Raw genomic sequence first — 18,318 nt, forward strand, 5'->3', positions numbered from 1 at the left:
CGCACGAATGGCAATTACCTGGCTGTCACAAAATTATTATCAAAAAATTTCTCACTTACTGATTTTACCTCAGATTTTTTTTTTCTTTTTTTAGAAACCAGCCTGCCATATCCCAGTTCAAGTTGTAGCACTACTCGGTTAAGAATATAGACAGAGTGGCGGATTGAATTTTCCTGTTTCACTATCATGATGAAGGTTGAATACTTCTTGTTGTCAAGGCCGATTGCATTTAATCATCAACTTGTATGCTGGTGGGTTAAATTTAATCTTCTTCCAAAAGTTTTCACGTTATCAAAGAACGACAAAGGAAAAAAAAAATACTCCATACTAATAAACCAACTATATTCAATTATAACAAAAATAAACCATGGAAATTTTTTTTTTTTTTGGTCTTATAAATCATATGTCTTCAATCCTTTTAGCCTTTTTCATTTTGGGTTAGAGGCACTTTATAGAAAGCCAATCAATCATTCTGGTTTCCCAGCAGTGTTCCAACTTTATCAGTTTCATTAAGAAAAGGTCCTCACTTTTTTAGCTTCCCCTAATCATGATATCAGATTCCTCATTAAAGATCTTCATTTCATCTGTCATTATCATTTTTTTAATTGCTTGTCAATCATCTGCATAATTGTTAATTGCACTTCACCAAAGCCACCCAGCAAATCTGCAACTCTAATGGGCCCCACCAACTTTACCTCTCTCTTTTCTTTTTCCTTTTATTGTCTCCTCTCCTTCCCATTCCAATTCTTGCAACACTTCTCGCTCTGTTTCTAGAATGGAGCATGCTGGATGGTTTATGAGAATTATTCAAGGAGAAAGGAACTTCTGATTCTTGAGGATTAGTTATTGTAGCCTAAGTATTTTGATGCTAATTCCTAGATTCCATCAAGATCTGATTTTTATGGCTCGCTCCATCTAAATTCAGGTGAATCAGCAGCAGGTACATTCCTATCTAACCTCCAGTTTTCTTGTATATCGATTATCTGCTGTATAAAACCGCAATGGGTAAGATATGAAACCAGTTGATTGTTCTTGTCTTTTATGCTATCATATTTTTCCCCCCTTGGCTTCAGCTGAATATAGCATTTCATATGACTAAAATGACGCTAATTTATATTGCGTTTGGGGAATATCTATGATAAAGATAATTTTCCATGCTTGGTTTCGTGTTCTATCATATGGTAAATCCTAATCAAGAAACTTTTTGGATTATCAAACAACTTGTTCCCGGAATGATAATTTACACTCTGAGGAAGAATGTTGATAGTTTGCAACTTGGATTGGGAAATCTGGCTTTAAACTCTGTAGTGCACGAGGCAAAGTGGGTAACTTTGTATTATCTTGAATTCACAATATCTTCTCAATCTGTAGCAGCTCTCTCTTTTCATTTATATGTTTCATTTTTAATCCTTCATGGAAGCTTGGGTACGTACTCTTGAGCTTGCACGTGGTTGCTGAGTTCTCTGCCTCAATAATTATCCTAGTGTAGCAAATACTATCCTGTTTCTTCAATTCACCTTCTCCGGTGCAATACCTATTACCTCCCAATATGTGAGATATATGTGCATAATTTTGTTAGTTTTGGTGTAATGGAATGAATGACAGTAATTGGATAACTGTTTTACTTTTGTTAATGGATCACATTTGTTTGAATTAGTGATGAATGGTTTGGTCCTTTCCCTACCTACATCTTTTTCATTCCTGTGATGGTATCAAGTCGATCAAGGACAAGTGAGAGAGAGATACAAAATCACTCCTTTTAACAGTATACAAATGTCGATTCATTTTAGTTGTACGAAGTTCTTTTTACAAGAAGGCATAATTGGCTTTTTTTTTTTTTTTTTTTTTAATTAAAGAAGGCATAATTGGCTTTTGGTTATGACTTGTTGGCAATTATTAAAGCCACTGGTGGTCAACCTGGAATGGGTTTTCACAGAATAAAGTTCTTTGACTTTTGTTTGATATTTTTATTATGTGTTATTGATTACTAAATTCTTTTATGACTTATGTGAACAGGTAAATGGACTTGGTGGCTGTAAGATGCCTTATTAACAGTGTATCTCGGTTTATTCATTTAGTAACATGTTCTCCTGTGAAGGCTATGCCTGCTCAGAATGACTATGTGCATCTGAGCTGTCTACTAAAGCATTTGAAACCATTACTTGACAATGTTGTTGATGGAAAAGTACCTTCAGATGAATTTCTTTGTAAAGAGTATGAACAATTGGATGTAGCAGTCAATGAGGCTAGGGAATTTTTCGAGAAATGGTCTCCAAAGATGAGCAAGATTCTTTGTGTGAGTACCTCCTGTTCATTATGAAATCTGTCCCGTATCAATTCATGCATTTTAGAATTGACATTAGGAAATTGTAAGGAAGAAGTAATGAACCAAACAAGGATAACATGAGAAGTACATAAAAAAGTGAAGGGCCTCATGCTCATGAAGCAATGACGATGCTTATTTCATGTTTCTTATGCTTCACAGCTCAACATTTCGGCAATTAATTACTTATAACTCCTAGATTTAACCTTATATAAGGCAGAGTATGACTTCAAACAAGAGAAATGCAATGTGAAACCTGCCTAGTACTAGATAAAAATGATTATTTAAATTGACAATCATCATTAGGAGGAGAACAACGAAGGCTGATACGATAACCTTGCGCAGCATATAAAGAGCACATTTTGCTTTTCTGAAACTCTCTTTAACATTTTGCTGTACAAGTTTTTTGGCTACCATCCTAAGTGAAGGCTGATAAAGGGTCCTACTTTGCAAACTACACATTCAGTAGGAGTTAACACATTTGTCATTTTACTATATACTTCCAGTTATAGGCTTTTAAAATCCTTTAATAGCTAGAAGCCCTTGAAACAAATCCGGAGCGAACTTTAGGGCAGTGACATGGTACTGAAGAGTAGTAAAGAAAGAGGAGGGATGATGTGTTGGTGCCATGCAGGACAGATATGCGCAATCACACATGCAAGCTGTTTGCCGTACTTTTTATCACCAAAAGAATTGAAGAAAAAGGAAAGGTGTAGAATAATTAGAAATTGAAATGTCCTTTGTTCTCTTTTGTCTGTGCTATCTGCAGGTTGTGCGAAGTGGCCTGTTGGTGCATAACATAGAAAGCACCTCGCTAAAGATTACACAAGTTCTATCTGGATTCTTGCAATCATCGGCACATACCAATAGCCTATGTGATTCTCAGGTATAGCTGCAACTTTGAGTGAATTGTCATCTATCCTTTCCTTACTTTATTGGATGCATTCTTTGACTAGAGACACTCTTTAGGAGGATTTTGTCTCACATGCATATTTTGATCTCTACTTTGAAGTACTCTTGGCCACATAATCCTGTTTTATCGGCTTCCTGGTTGCCTAGACTTAACTGGTTTCAGGTACTCCTTTTCAACATTTCATGCAGAAATTTCAGCATTTGAAGCTATCAAACCATGTAAACGAGGTGCTTCAAAAGATAACAGAAGGAAATATCCCTTCTTCTGAGCATCTTATTCGAATAATTGAGTCACTTAACTTGGCACCAAATCAGGAACTGCTGAATGAGTGTATTGCCCTGGAGAAGGAGAGAATGAAGGCTGAAGACCATAAACTGAATCAGAGCTTAGAAGAAATCAACCGTATCATTGTCCTATTGTCTCATATTCGAGATATAATGGTTAAACTTGACAACTTCAAGTCCATAGATGGAATTAAGATCCCTCCCTACTTCCTTTGTCCTTTATCTGTAGAACTAATGATGGATCCAGTGATTGTGGCTTCTGGGCAAACCTATGAGAGGACTTCCATCAAAAAATGGCTTGATCATGGATTAAACATATGCCCTAAAACTCGTCAAAAACTGTCCCACACTAACCTTATCCCCAACTATACAGTTAAGGTTCTGATAGCAAATTGGTGTGAGGAGAAGAAAATAAAGCTTCCTAACCCTCCTGACTGCCTTAAGTGTGGATCGGTTACACCTCAGTCAGAGAATGTCAATCATGTGGATAATGTTCAATGTAATTTTGAAGGTGGGAATTCAATATTAGGATCTTCAGTTGAAGCCCGAAATGATTCTGAAAAGAAGGTTGATGGTTCTAATGGATTCTGTTACGAGGAGTTGCATGTGTGTCAAGCTGAAAAGTCTGACCACTCCTCGACACACTCGTACGTCCACAGTAGGAGTGAATCAACATCAAGTGCTGTCTCTAGCATCGAGTACCTGCCTTCAGCATTACCTGATTTATCTAGGATCTCAAGTAATCATGATAATGTGAGTGCTAGATTAGGAGATACAGTGTCTGATTGCTCCCTATCTGCTTCGAATAAGAATCCTGAATCTTCTCCTTCTTTGACTGGAAGACACTACCACAGTTCCAAGACAATGGCTGAAATGGCTGTGAATGGAAATCATAATCCATCTAGATCACTATCACTTCCTTCTGAGGCTAGATGCAATGATCTAACCTCAACTTCTCATGTTGAAAAGCTCATTAAAGATTTGAAGAGTCAGTCAGCTGAATTGCAAACTGCAGCTACAGCAGAATTGCGGTTTTTGGCGAAATATAACACTGAAAATCGTATTATCATTGGAAATTGTGGGGCTATTGCACCATTGATTTCATTGCTACACTCGGATGTGAAGACAACCCAAGAGCATGCTGTCACTGCACTTCTAAATTTATCAATTAATGAGAAGATTAAAGCCCTAATTGCAGAAGAAGGAGCCCTTGATCCACTAATACACGTTTTGAGGACTGGAAATGCTGGAGCAAAAGAGAATGCTGCTGCATGCCTTTTCAGTCTCTCAGTTTTGGAGGAGTACAGGACAAAGATTGGTCGTTCAGCTGCAGTTAGAGCGTTAGTTGATCTTCTAGGATCAGGTACTGTCAGAGGGAAGAAAGATGCTGCTACTGCCTTGTTTAACCTGTCTATTCTTCATGAAAACAAAGCTCGTATAGTCCAGGCTGGAGCTGTTAAATATCTTGTGGAGTTGCTGGACCCTGATAGAGAAATGGTTGATAAAGCTGTTGCTCTTCTTGCAAATTTGTCTACCATAACAGAGGGATGCTCAGCCATTGCTCGAGAAGGGGGAATACCCTCATTGGTTGAGATTGTGGACACAGGCTCTCAGCGGGGAAAGGAGAATGCTGCCTCAATCCTGTTGCAAATGTGCATAAACAGTCCAAAGTATTGTCGGCTTGTTTTGCAAGAAGGAGCTGTCCCGCCTCTTGTTGCATTGTCTCAGTCTGGCACTCCAAGAGCAAAAGAAAAGGTTTGTGGTGTTCCCCCTTTCCTCCTGTGTTGGCATTTTAATTCATGCTGTATCATCCTTTGTCTTCTACTCATTAGATGCACTGCGTTGTCTCAAGAAATACTCGTAGAGATGAATACAATGTTGGATTCTTTTTAGCCACAATTGTGGAAAATATTTGACCTGAATCTTCAAATCACTGGAAATAATATGGGATGATGGTCAATTTTTAATATTAACTTTGTGACATGTTAAGTTTCCATCTGTCTTCCCAACCTGTGACTTTATAATTATGAATATTATCATTTCCAATGATTATCTATAATTAACGTTGTCCAACAGGCATGCAATGTGGCATTAATGCTGACTCTTTTCTGAAAATATATTTGGCTTTCGAGTGACTTCAACAAAAAATTTGGCTTTGCCATTTGCAGAGACTGTTTATATCATTATGGCAGAATTGTGTATAAAGCAGTTGACACCATGTTGTACGGATAAGAAATTACATGAAAATATGGTTTTGGCATATTTTTCTTTTTTGATTTTATTTTTTTTGAGGAGCATTTTATGTTATAAAGTTGTCTTTTGAATGAGGCAATTCTGAAATGTTTATTAATTTTATTGAATCTCTCTAGGTGGAGGCAGTGAATGTGATTTCTTAACTGCTCTTCATTTATATGGTGCAGGCACAGCAGCTTCTGAGCCACTTCCGCAGTCAGCGGGAAGGTGCTATGGGTAGAGGAAAGTCATGAGGTGAAAAGTTTGAACTAATTTATGCTTGTTCTCTCCGCAGTTTTATCAATGTAAGTAACTGCTGAAGCAAGTTTTCTTCATTGTTGTTTATCTAGAAGTTCTTTTAGCTGTTTACTTAGTGCAATTTGTGAGGTAGTCATGTTCACTTGGCCTGCAAATGAGAGTAGATCATCCGTTTTGTAGCTTTTAATACTGGCAGTTCCCGCTATTGCTTTCTCTTTTTGTAGTTACTTCGGACTCTATCGGAGTATTGCATGTATATGTGTATATATTCTTCAACTCCTGTTAATATCATCTTCCATGATGCAAAATGAATTTGAGGTTCTCTGCTCTTGGTGTAGATGGGGTGTCTGATCAGGGCGGCACCGCTTCTTAGCGGCTAAAATCCTTTTCGTTTCTTTGATTGCTTACAACTGGATTTCGTAGTGTATCATTGATTTTTTTTTGGCTGTGGAGGAGGCTAAAGAGTGGTGGCACAACCCCAACCAACCCCCCCAAAAAAAAAGCTTTTTTTTTTTGTTTGGTCCGCAGAATAAATGTAAAAGGCATCAGCTTTATTGCTCTTTCAAACATGATAGTACTTTGAAGCATCCAAGAGTAGGGAGCGAAGTTCAAAAATAGATGTCTCAGATTGGCAGCAATGTGCACCTTTGTTCAACAAAAGCGGCTTAGAATTAGAAAAAGTAGTGCATTTGTGTTAATAAAAAGTAAGACATAAGAGGTGTGTTTTGGTTACGTTGTAGTTTGGAGATTATTGACACTTGCATCAAAATCCTATCTGTTTCCTAGGAAGCAGGGAACCTAAATCGTACGGATACGGACTCATAACTGCAGGGTCTTCGCTGGAGTGCTTCCGCCCATCCACCATTTAGCGCCCTGTCTGCCATGCCATGCAAGGCTTATTAAATAATAATTAATTGGATACTAGTTTGTAGGTGCTCTATATGTATATATATTCCCTTCTTTTCTTCTTTTTTGCCCTCTTCCTTCCTGAGCAAAGGAAGCGGCGGGCACTTGTTGAAGACAGGAATTAAAGAAAGAGTAAAAACAACAAACGCCATTATCACTGATGATTGAAACTTGCATTTCACAGTTTAGCTCATATATCCAACTTCAAATTAAAAAGTTGCGCGGTTGGATTGCTAGGCCAATTTCAGGGAATCGCTGACCATGATATTTTTTTAAAAAAAAAAAAAAAAAAAAGTGCTCAATCAATACTGATGAGAAAAGGCGTTTCCAGAAAATTTGGGTGTCAGGTGTGGTTGGAGGCAGCAGCAATAAGAGATCCATCAATCTCTGATGGGGAGGGAATTATCTCTTCGTTCTAAGGGAACTCCACATTGGTCAATCTACTTGTTTTGGAAATGTGGGTGGCCCCTTGTTTATCTTTGGTATGAAAGATTGAGGAGGGGCTTTCATTTGCAGGCTCTTTCGGGAATGTTTTGTTTGGAAGAAAACCTTTGCGGGGAATGCGAATACGGATGAAATCAAATCATGGATGCCAACCCATGCATGCACAAGCCCAGCAGCACAACAAAGTAGGTTAATTTTTTAATTATTCTCGACATTACGAAACTGATTATTGCTTTGTGGCGCATCAACCATTGCTTTGCTAAAGAGCTTTGCCAGCTAATCAGGTTTAACTGAGTCTCGGGAAACACAGGTCACAAGCAAACCAATAAACAAAAAAAAATCCATTGGATCAAAGGTCATCTGGATCTTTTTTTTTTTAGAGTCATGCTAAAGCTTTCTTTCGTGATATGCTGCATGTATATAAAGAAGTGATTAAAAGTAAAAAGTTGATTGAAAAACAAAACATATTTATGAAGCAATAAAGAGATTATTTTTTCCCCTCATAATGTAGAACTGTCACTGCAAATCAAGAAGATCAAATACTTGCCACTCAGACAAGATGCACATCCGCTGCGTGAGCAAAAAATCAGCTAGGATATTTGTGCTGGGACAGATCAACCTCGTCACAGCACATTTGAAGAGCTTCACTTCATTCAGATTCGAACAAAGAACACAAGAAAGTTGGGGTAGTTTGCCCGGACACTGATTTGGAGAAGTCGGTGCAAGTGTTGGAAGGTCATAATGGGGGCAGTACTGTCCCATTTCATTAACACTGAGTGAGTGGAAATATATATCCCGTGGTACGTTCCACAAGGGAAAGGATAGGAATGGGAAGACACATTATTCTTTCTTTCTTGTGTTTTTCTTGATTTTCCACTGTACTATGTTGAACTTGAAACCGAGGCATCGACACGAGACACGGAACATCAATGTTACCTTGAACTCTCCCACAACTCCACGTTGAAATACTAACAGTGTGTTTGGAACTCCAAACCATTTGAGCAGGTCCATCCAGACTATCCATCCAGTTCATGACACCGGCCGGCAAAAGAGATCAGAAATGAATGTTTGCCACCATTCTTTTCTTTGATCAGTCAAATTCGGATGTCTTGGTCTTGACATGCCTCGTAAATTACACATGGGGTGTTTCATAGAAGGTCTTTTTATTGTCTGTGCTAGCTAGGCAATTACATTTTTTTTTTATTTTTGTTTAAAGACATCTCTCAATAGGAGATTGAATACTTTTATCGGAAATACAATGAAGTCGAGAGACTTTGTTGAATTTTGGAGACCAAATTTTGGGTTGTTAAGGCTTATGATTTCTTCTTCCTTTTTTTTTTTTTTTTTTTTTTGTATATATAGAAAGAAAGCCGACCAAATTTCGTTTTTTAAACAGATTCTCAAGCTGCCCCAAAAAGCAGTGTTCTTTGCCTGCTATTAATATGCACCGCCAAACTTTGTTTTAGACCAAGGAAAAAGGGCAAGATCCATAAAAACTAGTAGATAATGGTGTCGACTTGAGGATCCCTCTAGGTCTAGGTTGTAAATACTGGTAATCAATTAGGTTGGTCATCTACACAAGCAAAAGAACAAACGTAAAAGCTATCATCGCAATATAATGTAAGTAGTAGTCGACCTAGAGAAGAAAAAAAAAAAGGAACATGGCCATAATACACACTTTTATTTCTCGGTTGAAGGGGATTTTGATTGTTATGGATATAAGGCATGTTCTTTGCTGATCTTTTGCATTTGTTCTTAGTTTCTGGCCCTGTAAAATTTCTTATTGGACATATATATATTCTTAGCTGGTTTTTCTTTCAACTTTTGTTTTTCTTTAATACTAAAAAGAAAAAATCAAAATTTACAAGATATCTGCCTTTTGATTTTGATTTTAGCTTTTCAAAAGATTAGCTTTTATAGAAATCAGAATGGGTCGACAACATGCTCAAGAGGATTTCGTTATACCACTTAAGCTGACATCCCTAAATGAATTGTGTTATAGTACTAACTACTTATGTGCTTAGATAAATCAACTTCGCAAGGGCAAACTCATGTCTATCCAAGCTACTAGTCATCATTTCCAAATCCATTTGGCTTCCACTCTCGCAAGTATCAAAAGCCCTTCGCTGTTCTCTTAAAAAGAAAACGAATTAAAAGAAAGTATAAGATTGTGTGAAGTCATTATAAATGAAACCAGTTTGGTACTTAGTATGATATTTGTCTGGAAATCCTCTTTTTAAGGCATGTTGTCCAAAAAGAACTTGCATAACTCTTTTTTTTTTTTTTTTTTTTGTATTTATTTATCCCGTGGAAGCTTTCAATAGGGCAGAAAGTCTATTCATTCGCTTCAGAGGAGTGAACAGCAACAAGGATGTTAGTTTAAGGGTGTTAAAGTACAATTAACCCTTTTCATACCATAAACAATGATTAACAATTCTAAGCTTGGAAAACACCAAGTGAGAAGGACACTAATTGCTGGAGCATTGATCATTAGGTCTTTCGTAACCCAAAAAGAAATACTAATAATAATCATGAGGTGTTTAGCCATATTTGCTGCCTGGAACTTCTGTCTTCCACTAGGGTTTTTCCAGGAATAGCTACACACATGATTTCTGAAAAGTACCTACTTTCGGAAACTTTGGTTTATCACCGACCAAAAGGTGCAGTAAACCCAACCATTTAGGTTATTTTTAATACTCGGAACTTGTACGTTATTAGTGTGGAGATGAACTATATCTCCGTGACTCTGTCCCTTAGGCTACGAAAACCAGATAATTTCTTTGCTCGAGAAGCCATCAATCAAAGGCCGTGTTCATATACCAAGGTATAGTAATTAAGTACACTTTCGTCTTGCTGTTTGACATCCATGTGCTTGATCCCAGTATTTGTTACTAGTCGGAGCTTCATATTCCCTAAAATTCATTATATCATGGCAATTGTCATTTTTTGCCTCAATGTAAGGTGTTTTCTGCAAACAAAAATGGATCCTTGAATGGGAAGTTAGGATTCAAGTTGTACTTAACGATTGTATACCTTACTTTTCCTGCCTGCATCATTGGTATGTAGAAACCACTTTGGAAACTTCCCAATCAATTAGTTGAAAGTACTTGACAATTACTAGGATCATTCTTTTTTGAAGCTTGTTAATTGTGAAATTACATTCTAGATGCAGTTTTTTCTTTTTTTCTTTTGTTGTTTTTTGGGTTCTGAAATCTCTGTAACATGTGCTTAAGAAGAGAATAAGCGCAGGAACAATATGAAATCATTAGTTTCGGGCTAATAATTAGAGAAGGATTTTTAGAATCTTCTTCACTACCAGATTCAGAATTCGAATTCTGTATCTGGCAGTTGAGGATGGGAAGGCTGTGAGAAGAAGTGGGAGGACTTAAAAACAACATAAAGAAAACTCGAAGTTTTTGGTCCCGACAGAAAGTTTGGTCGGGAAAAATAAAAAAGAAAAAGAGAGAAAGGGAAAAAGAAACATAGCAAAGACGTGGAGAGAAATGAAGACAAAACGAACCTAAGTGCTTGTATAGTTCATTTATTAGTAAGCATAAAATTGTTGTATTTATTTCCAGAACTCCAAACAACATGGAAAAGAATTCATATACTCTTGCATTCTATATTTTCTCTTCCAATCTCATAGGGGAGCCATACTTCTGATAAGGTAAAGTATATATGTAATAGTTCTAATAAGGTAAAGTATATATGCAAGACATGTATATAATTTTCTCACTTCGATCATCTTACTAGCTATCACAATAATCTCTATAAGGGAAAGGGGGAAAAGCACTCTTGCATTGTAAGTGATGAGAGTCAGAATATTGAGATATCGTTCCAAAAAATAGGTTTCACTTCAATTAAATACTTATTGCTACTTACCCAAAACAAAAACAAAAAAAATTTCCGTCAGCTCTCTTTTACTCACAGTCTCTGTAACTATGTGCATTTATTTATTTTTCCTCAGAATACTAAGCAGTTTACTCAGAACAGATCTATTGGAAGCCAAATTAAAGTAACGCTCATCTTTGATGGGTTGGATTTGTTTTCAGTATATGCTTTTGGTCAAACATGTTTAACTTAAGTCTACTAGTATAGGCAGTATCCTGATTCTCATGTCACTAATCTGCCTTGGGTTTAAATGGGTGAAAAGTTTGAGAAATTTCTTGTTGCACAAACCAACAACAGCAGAACATGTCACTAATGTTGCAGCAGGATTCCACTTTATTTGGGACCCAAAATTTCACAGTATCTCAATGCAGTGCATCAATTATTCAACCCTAATGAACTAATACGCCACCAAATTATGTTCTAGAAAAAAAAAATCAACTTACAAAACACGCATAAATCTGTATTTCTCCTCCCTCCGAACAGATAGCCAAAATTGTTTATAGATAGCTTTTTCAAGAAATATGTAACATTTAAAAGAAAAAGATCCAAACCTCCTTCTCAAAAAACATATACTAATTCTTTTGGTATTAATGCTCTTAAAATCTTGTGCCTATACGTTTAACCTGTAAGTGCTCTCAAATGAAGTCACCACTAGCCGTACGCACGCAAAAGAGATTCTTGCTCTGAAATGTTGGACGTCAAGAGTTTTGAATCTTATTTACAATGTATATCCTCCAAGTAATACCAAAAAAAAAAAAAAAAAAAAAAAAAAAAACCCCCCCCCCCCCCCATACACACCACAAAAAAAAAAGAAAGAAGATAAATGCTAGTAGATTTTTTTGGCAGGTAAATACCAGTTAAATTGAGCATTTATTCATACAAAAAGTCGAAAACTTGGCAGAAATGAAAGTCAAACATCTTCTTTTCGCGTTTTACCAGCTGATTTGGTCTGGTTAGGGGGGGGGGGGGGGTTGCATTCGTTGCTCAATTATGAATTTTTGGGTTCTCTTAAGAAGGGATGAAGATTCAGGAACAAAAATCGAGTTGAAACTAAGTACCACCAAATTTAGAATTAACCACCGTTCAGAAATCTGGCATACGACTGATCATGCTAGCAGCTAAATGCTGGCCGTTTCTGCATTCTCTGGTCTACCGGGCTACAGAGTGCATTTCTTATAGAGGAGCAAAGGGAGAAAAGTGTACACTGGTTAGTTTGCTTCACTTGGTACTATTGCGACAAAGGGGAAGCCAATGAGCCACAGCCAGCTTCTTTAATGACGAAATTCACACACTTCAACTCTAAGAGAAATGAAGATGGCAAAAGGGCATTTTCAACATTTCACACGGAACTGACATTCAATTCTCACTTTCCCTATGGATGAAGAGGCAAAGTCATGTTGCACCCCTGGCCCTTATCTAGACAGTGCTAAGGTTTTTTACTCTATTGCCCCCAGTTCTTTCTTTAAACTTTTTCCTGTCTCCATCTCAACCCACTGTCTCTACTCTCTACCTCTTTATATTGCCACAAGAGCCCTAATCTAAGACACAAGAATTTCATCTCCTTCTCTCTCTCTCTCTCTGCCAATCACAACTATTCAATTTAATAGGAGATAGTTAGTAGAAGCGTCAGTTGCTTCCCCCATTTTGGGAAAAAGCTCTGCGGGCTTAACATTTTCAGAAAAGAAAGCTACTAAATCCACAGCATTACAGTCATTCAAGATTTTATAGTACTGCTCAAACAAAGAAACTCTCCACTCAATTCCATACGAATCGCCCCCCCCCCCCTCCCAACACACAAAAAAAAGCCCCTCCCCAGCACCCATATCCGACTCCTCTCCCATCAATCTCATCAATATTATTGCTATTCATCATCATACAATACAACACAACAACAGATGATCCAGTGATAGGAAAAAGCCAGCGACATACGTTAATCTCAGCTTCAAGACTCTGCTACTTTTGCTGCTCCTCTTTTCTCTCTCCCTTTAGTCCCCATCCTCAGACACAAATATGGAAAACTTCTGATACATCATTCACTAAACAAGGCCCTCCCTCCCCCCACACCCACCCCCCCGGCCCCAAACAGCACACCAAAAAAAGAAGAAAGATTTCTTTATTTCTCTGGCTTTCCCTTTCTCCTTTCAATTTACTAATATTCCCTTTTATATACTCATCCACTGCTGCTGCAGCAGCAGCCTGCTCTATATATATATATATATATATATATATCATCATTTAGAAAATTTTAATTAAAAAAACATGTATCATCTCCTTCCCCGCACCTGAATCTTGCATTTTGCAGCCCATATATGAGTTTTCTCCACCCTCTCTCCTACTTTGTTACACTGCAGCTACCAAATGAAACCCTAGTTTAATTCCAGTCAAATACAAACATAAGTGGAATAAAACGGTCACAAGCCACAGATTTTCATCTTGAAGCCACCCGCAGCTAGCCAATAAGTAACAGTAGTGGTAAATCTTTATCTGATGATGATGGATCCATTTGCAGATATAGAAACATCCCAGTCTGAGAACGCCACGGGCAACAGCAACAACAGCACATCTGCAGGAACATCCTCATCTGCTGCTTCCACTCCCAGCCGATACGAGAATCAGAAGCGCAGGGACTGGAACACTTTTGGGCAATATCTCAAAAACCACAGGCCTCCCCTCGCGCTTTCTCGCTGCAGCGGAGCTCATGTCCTTGAATTCCTTCGCTACCTGGACCAGTTTGGGAAAACCAAAGTCCATACCCCAATCTGTCCCTTCTACGGGCATCCCAACCCTCCAGCGCCTTGCCCTTGCCCACTTCGACAAGCTTGGGGAAGCCTTGATGCCCTCATTGGCCGCCTCCGGGCTGCATACGAAGAAAATGGAGGCAGGCCTGAAGCAAACCCTTTCGGAGCTCGAGCTGTGAGGCTCTACTTGCGCGAAGTTCGTGATCTGCAGTCCAAAGCCAGAGGGATAAGCTATGAGAAGAAGAAGCGCAAGCGCCCCTCGCAACAGCACTTGTCTGCAGCAGCAGGAGCGGGAGCAGGATCAGCAGCACCCGCAGCATCAGGTGATCATGATGCTTAACTACTTCATATCAACTAAGTTTTTACTTAAAGTTTTTCTGGAAGATTAATTAATGCCTTAGAGCCGTGCTGGGTCTTCCCAATCTTGGTTGAATTTTTGGTGGATCTTTTGTCGAATGTTGTGGCTTTACGAGTAGTACTGCACTAGGGTTAGTTAGATTTTACTTCTTCTAAAGTGGGATTCGATCAACTGCGAAACTGTTACCGACTACTACTACTGTTTATTCAGCTGGGGGGCATGCACCAGACCAGATGAATGAGCAATATATTGCTTCCACCTGGGAGCAACTTTTATTTATTCTGCTTTTGATGCAAACAGTAGCAGCGTTAGAAGCACTATTATATATAGTATAAGCCTAGTAATAGTCGTACTGCTAAAAGGTGGAGTTAATGTACTACTACTTGCAGTAATGACTCATGTTCCATGTGCAACTCTAGCATATATAGATGCATTCCATCGTGTAGTTTCCCAACCAAAAGTTTGTTTCATCTAATCATCATTTCAGTGTCTAATTCTGTTGGTTTTGTGACAATTGACGGTTCAGTTTTGGATGCTATTAAAGCTGGCGTGGTCTTGTGAACTTAGGGATTGTTGGCCAGATGATAGCCTCTGATGTGTATGAGAAATTTCTAAGTAAAATCTCACCATCTGATCACTTTCCCTTTTTCTTCTGTCCTCCTACTTTTACAGCTTTACTTCCTGATAATTGTTGCTCTTGTTGAAAGGAATTGATTTTTACAACAATAGATCTACGAGTATAACTTTTACCTCCTACTGTTGGGCTTCTTTTCCATGTCCATTGAGCTCATGCAAATTAATGAATTCCCCTAACTAATACTTAAGCGCGCGCCTGTGACTTTCTGATTAATATGATTAATTAATTTGCTCATTCATAGTGCTGTCATTTCATTGCTAGAATAGATGAAATTGGCAGACAAATGTGATTTCAAGATGTCTTCATATGCCCTTGCAAGTTGCAAGTTGGATTTCAATACTGATGACGTTATAAATAAATTAGCCGTCTTTCTTCTTTTTTATGTTCAGGTCTTTATGTTGGAAATAGTAACATTTGCCAAATCATTCTTCAATCCCAAAAGGTCACAACACATTTAACGTTTACTAAACAGAAGTTTTCTTTTGAGCTTACTTAACGGAACTAAGTTAAACTTACATGAACGCAAACTGAGGTGAAAGGTATGGATTTGTTTTTTTCAGAAGCACATTAATAATGGTTGAGCAAATGTGGAATACGATCCATCCACCCTTTTGCTAAACTATACACAATTTTATGCGGGCTAAATAAAGCATTGCCTTCACCGAAGTTTATACTGCAGCCAACGATGGCTTTAAGTATGGATGAACAAATAGTGTTTGCCTGATTATCATTCTTCATGCAAATAAATAGGTTTCTGAACGCCTTCAGTTGGAGTGATTCATGATTATTACTAAGCATTAACTTTTGCCCGACAGCATGTAGGATGGAACAGGATCAGGTGTCGTTAGTTCGTCGCTTGGGGTATTTTCACAGTACGTGTGGCCTAAAGGGAGTACAATTACCCTTCTATTCCATGGCTGAAAGCTATAAAGATGATGCATGATTCATTGTGTTCATGTTCCTCGTTGAAATTTCTCATTGGATATCTTGTTTTCAAGCTATATAATATTAGTGGGGTGTGAAACGCATGTACACCTTGACCAATGAGGGATATATAATTAGCACCACTAATCATTCCGGATTCACCTTAAGATGACTTTAGTTAAAGATGCATCCTATGCAATCAATCAGTGGCGCATCCCAAGAAGAAGCATACAAGAAAATGTCACACCAAGAAAATTTGACGCAACCCCCCTATTCTTGACAGTGGCTGAATTTTGGGATTTAATGGATTTAGGTTAAGTTTTCAATAATGTTAAAATTTGGGGGGGGGGGGGGGGGGTGTTGACTTGAGACGTTCGGGAAATAGTCAATTTTGGTTTTCCCCATTATACAAGTGTATCTTTGGTCCATATTCCTGGAAGCTGATCTCTCTCACACACTGTTCAGAATTACACCTAGATATGTGCATATCACTATATCAAATTCACAATTGAGCATAGTTTTGGGTAGTAGATACGTCGATATATGCGGGCAAGTACTAAAGCTGTTTGGCTTTAATCCTATATCTGGTGATTGGTACTCCGTATTTGATAGTAGCTCAAATATATACATATACATACTTGGTTACCATGCGGAACGGAAGCTGGTGCAAACAGTATCTTCTGTTACACGCAAGCGGTAAATTGGTAAAAGTAAGCCAGGTTCGTTCAATTTAGCGGAAGCTGATGCCTGATGTAGAACTTCTCAACAACTGTGTGAGTTTGCGAGTCTTCCGTTTCGTGTTCTTGTAGTTAGCAGCACTTTCGCCTGAACAATGATCTGTTAAATGCTTAGGATGTGAATTTTTCCATACTTATCGCTTGGCTTCTTTGGACGTGATCCGATCTGATGCAAGAATCATGCTTCCATATATATATATATGCTGTCTCGTACTATATGATTTCATGCAGTTTCTGATGCTGGGCCCGTCACTCTGCTCTGTCATTTGCGCTAATTCTGATTTTACTGACATAAAGACGTACAAATACACACGGATTTACGCGTACACATTTGCTAAACTTTCTTAGTTCTCACAATTGCGTACATTTAGATGTGATCAAAATTCTGATGCCGTTCCACGTATTTACAGTACGCTCTATATACAGCGTGAGTATGTACATATCTCCTGCATAACATCAATCAACAAATTCTGTTTTCTTTTTCTTTTTCTTTTTTTGCCCTAGGAAAAAAGGAATGAACATGGTGTAAGAGAAAGGTGCATGACTTGGTTGGCCGTAACCTATGCCGGGCTGGCCGTCGGCCGATGCCCGAATAAAGAAAAGTCACCCTAATATTTGAAATGTAGTCTTTGATCATAGGCCACCTCAAACTTATTAGGGCGCAAATACACCCGCTAATTAACTGGTCCAAAATAGAAATGCCAAGAGTACATACATATAGTTTTTTCAAAACTCTTCGCTAGGGAAGATGAATTTTGACCTGAAAGACTACAAGTCTTCCGAGGTAGGTTTGGATTCAACGTTATAGAGCTACCACGCGCGATTGGATTGGACCACTGCATTAGATTAGTCATGGTATTTGTGTCTTTGAATTTCAGTAAAAACCGAATTACATACATATTATTCATCGGAGAACATAATACTACGCAACGGATCTGTCTATCGTGCCACACCCTGTCTCATATTCTATTTCACTCTTTCTAATCCTGTCAAGTATCCCTTAGTAAACATGAAGGTGGAGATGATGACGAGAGGACAAAGCTTGTTAAGGTTTAGGCTTTGTTTTACCTTTGATAAATCATGATTTTGTGAGAAGAATTTTTTTTAGTCGATTTTGGTTATACAGATTTTGTTAATCAATTAACTTAACGTGGTCTAAGTTAGGTTGTTTCAGGGTTTGGTTTACTAAGGGACGCTTGGTAGGACTGGAAGGAGTGGGATATGATGTGAGACAGGGTATGAGACAGAAGATCCAATGTGATAATACTATGTATATACATGTAAATTATTATGGTGCATTAATATATATATATATATATATATATAAGGAGATAATGTTGATGTTTTCCGTCTTAAAATGAAATGATTGCATGAGAAGTGCGTGGATGGTAAAAATTAATGTTAAACGAGCATAATTGCGCCGATCGTTTAGATCGACACTAGGATTAATAAGTCAAGATCAGTGCACAAATTTGATGTTTAACACGGAACTCGTTGATGATAAGACAGTTGCCACTGTCATGGCTTGCTCAAAATTGTCAATTGTCATCATAAGGTCACTTTCCATTCCAAGGGAAAAATCATCAACAGATTGATTCCTCAATTGGAAAAGCAGGGCAATTTGCTAATGCTATAATTCTCAGATTATTGAGAAGCTGGGAGTTAATGTTTGA

At 38.0% G+C, this 18,318-nt stretch overlaps 2 protein-coding genes across 4 annotated transcripts; both read left to right on the forward strand.

Annotated features, from left to right (window-relative positions):
- Positions 1 to 508: 508 nt before the first annotated feature.
- On the forward strand, positions 509 to 6,851 carry LOC113777341 (U-box domain-containing protein 3). 3 transcript variants are annotated; one of them, XR_003469147.1, is made up of 6 exons: positions 509 to 940; positions 2,017 to 2,296; positions 3,093 to 3,209; positions 3,425 to 5,275; positions 5,941 to 6,057; positions 6,797 to 6,851. XR_003469147.1 is itself a non-coding variant. In XM_027322375.1 (5 exons), exons 2-5 carry the CDS (start codon positions 2,021 to 2,023, stop codon positions 6,004 to 6,006), a joined length of 2,310 nt encoding a protein of 769 aa, XP_027178176.1. In that variant the 5' UTR covers positions 509 to 940; positions 2,017 to 2,020; the 3' UTR covers positions 6,007 to 6,347. The 3 variants fall into 3 exon arrangements, 2 of the variants coding, with proteins under 2 accessions (XP_027178176.1, XP_027178183.1); XM_027322375.1 differs by lacking the exon at positions 6,797 to 6,851 and having other exon boundaries at positions 5,941 to 6,347; XM_027322382.1 differs by lacking the exons at positions 509 to 940; positions 2,017 to 2,296; positions 6,797 to 6,851 and having other exon boundaries at positions 3,123 to 3,209; positions 3,399 to 5,275; positions 5,941 to 6,347.
- A 6,688-nt stretch (positions 6,852 to 13,539) lies between these two features.
- On the forward strand, positions 13,540 to 14,962 carry LOC113783860 (protein G1-like5). The gene has a single exon (XM_027330106.1). It carries the CDS (start codon positions 13,739 to 13,741, stop codon positions 14,327 to 14,329), a length of 591 nt encoding a protein of 196 aa, XP_027185907.1. The 5' UTR covers positions 13,540 to 13,738; the 3' UTR covers positions 14,330 to 14,962.
- Positions 14,963 to 18,318: the final 3,356 nt, after the last annotated feature.

The sequence above is a fragment of the Coffea eugenioides genome, chromosome 1, assembly GCF_003713205.1.
Source record: "Coffea eugenioides isolate CCC68of chromosome 1, Ceug_1.0, whole genome shotgun sequence".
Taxonomy (NCBI): Eukaryota; Viridiplantae; Streptophyta; class Magnoliopsida; order Gentianales; family Rubiaceae; genus Coffea; species Coffea eugenioides.

Excerpts from the sequence above, each read along its gene's own strand:
- LOC113777341 (XM_027322375.1), top strand. The coding sequence starts at position 2,021 with ATGGACTTGGTGGCTGTAAGATGCCTTATTAACAGTGTATCTCGGTTT. Across the intron at positions 2,297-3,092 it reads AGATGAGCAAGATTCTTTGT|GTTGTGCGAAGTGGCCTGTT; the intron begins GTGAGTACCTCC and ends TGCTATCTGCAG. Across the intron at positions 3,210-3,424 it reads ATAGCCTATGTGATTCTCAG|AAATTTCAGCATTTGAAGCT; the intron begins GTATAGCTGCAA and ends CATTTCATGCAG.
- LOC113783860 (XM_027330106.1), top strand. The coding sequence starts at position 13,739 with ATGATGATGGATCCATTTGCAGATATAGAAACATCCCAGTCTGAGAAC.